The following is a 2,470-nucleotide window of genomic DNA, read 5'->3' as shown; positions in this document are numbered from 1 at the left end:
CCAAAAGCAATATTGATAATTTAAATCTGCTTAGTTGCTATACCCGTTCACTATACCGTTCTTTTGAAAACTTTTGTAAATCAGGCTCAGTATCATTTTATGTACATTGGCCACTTATTTTATGGAACCTAATGAATATAAATAATATGAAAACAAATATTGCACTGAAACATCTAATTTTAAAACAGTAATAAAATGATATTTTTAAAACTGCAATTTTAGCTTTCAGTTATGATAGTGCACTGATCTCCAATGTGTTATTTAGTATTTGTCAGGTTCTGCAAACAGTTACATTGTTTAATGAACATCCCTCCCTACTGAAGATATAATAACTAGAAAAAGATGAGATCCAGTGATAGAACGAGATACATTTAGTACATTTATCAGTGGACACAACTAATATTTCTTGTAGGACTTTAACATTAAAGGGTATCAAAACGTAAAAACAAAAATGCTTATTACCGTTAGAGGTGGTGGACAGTTGTGAATATTCCACTTGCTGGATGACGCTGAATTTCCCAATATGGTCTATCTTCTCCAGTCTTGGGGAACTTTATCAGATGCAGTGTGTTCTCTGGTTCTAAGCTCTTCCCACTGCATTTAAAAAAGAAATAGATATATTCATGTAATGAGAAGCTGTAATCACATTTTGAAGTCCTGTGAGGGTTCTAAATCTGATTGCATTCCATTATATTCCACAGTGACTATGTAAACCTTTTTCAGTTTAGGAATTGATTTGACTTTTTTCTTGAATTTGTTTTTTTTTTTTATGTTGCAGTAATTATTTGCCTTCTGTTTCTTTAGAAAGGTGAAGCTGATGTAGTGACACTTGAAGTACAATACATGTATGAGGCTCTGAAGTGTGGGTTGGTCCCAGCAGTGGAAGAATATCACAATAAAGGTAAATGCAAAAAGTTAAATATTTAAAAGTCATCACTGGTAAAGATGATCCAATTATTGGTTAGCTCATGAGAAACATATCCTGTCTTGTCTGTTAGGAACCTAAAACCCGACTCTACTTTACATTTAAATGAATAGCCCAGCAAATTTAAAAAAAACTGCTTTCTCTCAAGTCCCTTATGATTCTTGAAACCAACAAAGAACAGATCACATTTGTATAACACATTGCTGAACTTTCGTATCTAACATTCACATGTCCACATAGTGGTGGACAGCAATGGCTAATGTGTTTTTGCGAAGCATTTGGAATACAGAAAGATAAGAGAGCAACAGAACTAGTTTTCTGAAAAATAAAGCCAGGAGGAGATAGTAATCATTTGACTTGGTAAAGTCACAAGACCGGCTCTCCATCAATCACATACCTCTCTGCTCCATCAGCGCAGAACTAAACCATGGTATACTCACCTGTCCCTATTCTGTTGTGGGTGCGGCCATCTTCTTCCTTCTTCTCTTGCTTCTTCTTGATCTTCAGCCATCTTGACCGATTGGGCTGGGATGATGTAGCTCCTGCTTAGGCGTGCAGAAGTTCATTCAGTCTCGGCAACCTCAGGGGAAGTCATGATAAACCAATGCTGAGCTGCACATGTGCATGACAGCTGATGGGACTGATATGCAGGTAAGAATACTTGTAGCAGAAAGGACATCTTCTGTCCCTTTCTTCTATAGACCCCCTGCCTGGTCGCAAAATGTTTAAAGTGGAACTTTGTAAGATTCTGTTGTAAATGAGCAGCCTTAAGTTTTAGGACTTTTATTTGTTATGTCCATACTATGTATGCTGGCTTGCCAGTTTTTATCTGTGATTAGCCAATTATGTGTTGTTTTTGATAAAAGTAATTATTTGTTTCAGGAGGTCAGTGACATTTTGTTCTGGTTATGCTATCAGACAACCTTCTCTGCATTAGGAGCTGCCAGTCATTAGGAAACATACGTTTAAAAATATATATCTTGGTAACCCATTAAATAATTTTTCCTAGGATACTGTGACTTGAGATACTTTGGATTATGTGTAGTGCCTATGGCATAGTAGCTATTACAATTATTTGGCCAACATAACTTTAGAGAGCTATGGAAAATATATTGTTACACATGCACTTGTCTGTCAGGTATCAGCTGTACATAACACTGGGGAACACATTTTTTGTTGAGTTAGATCTTACACTTTACACTAGTAAACTAGTAAACTAGTAAACTCTTACAACTTACACTAGTTTTTTGCTATCACATTCAGTTTTTACGATACAGGCTACCCTCCATTTTTGTCAAAAAACATACAAATTTTACATTCAATGAAAGAAAAATGAAAAAATAACTTGAATGTACTGTTTATTTAAATTTGTTTTGTTCATACAAAGGTTTTATTGTTACTCTATGACATTTTTTTTAAAGTAAAACATTTGAAAATTAATTGTGTAAGCGGTTAAGGTAAAAAATTACGCCTATTGCTTTTCCTGGAGTGTTCAGTGTTAGGAGAATCCCACTGGATGCTCCAACAATAGTCAGCCATCATATG

At 35.1% G+C, this 2,470-nt stretch overlaps 1 protein-coding gene across 1 annotated transcript in view; it reads left to right on the top strand.

The window, feature by feature from the left end:
• The window catches only part of LOC140328222 (saxiphilin-like), a 26,334-nt gene that overhangs the window by 11,847 nt on the left and 12,017 nt on the right, over window positions 1-2,470 (top strand). Inside the window, exon 11 of the mRNA XM_072407637.1 lies at window positions 805-901. Within this exon, the coding sequence (XP_072263738.1) occupies window positions 805-901 (97 nt within the window). The remainder of the gene's footprint in view (window positions 1-804; window positions 902-2,470) is intronic.

Source organism: Pyxicephalus adspersus, chromosome 4 (assembly GCF_032062135.1).
Source record: "Pyxicephalus adspersus chromosome 4, UCB_Pads_2.0, whole genome shotgun sequence".
NCBI classification, from domain to species: Eukaryota; Metazoa; Chordata; class Amphibia; order Anura; family Pyxicephalidae; genus Pyxicephalus; species Pyxicephalus adspersus.
This window is presented reverse-complemented; position numbering and strand designations above follow the sequence as displayed.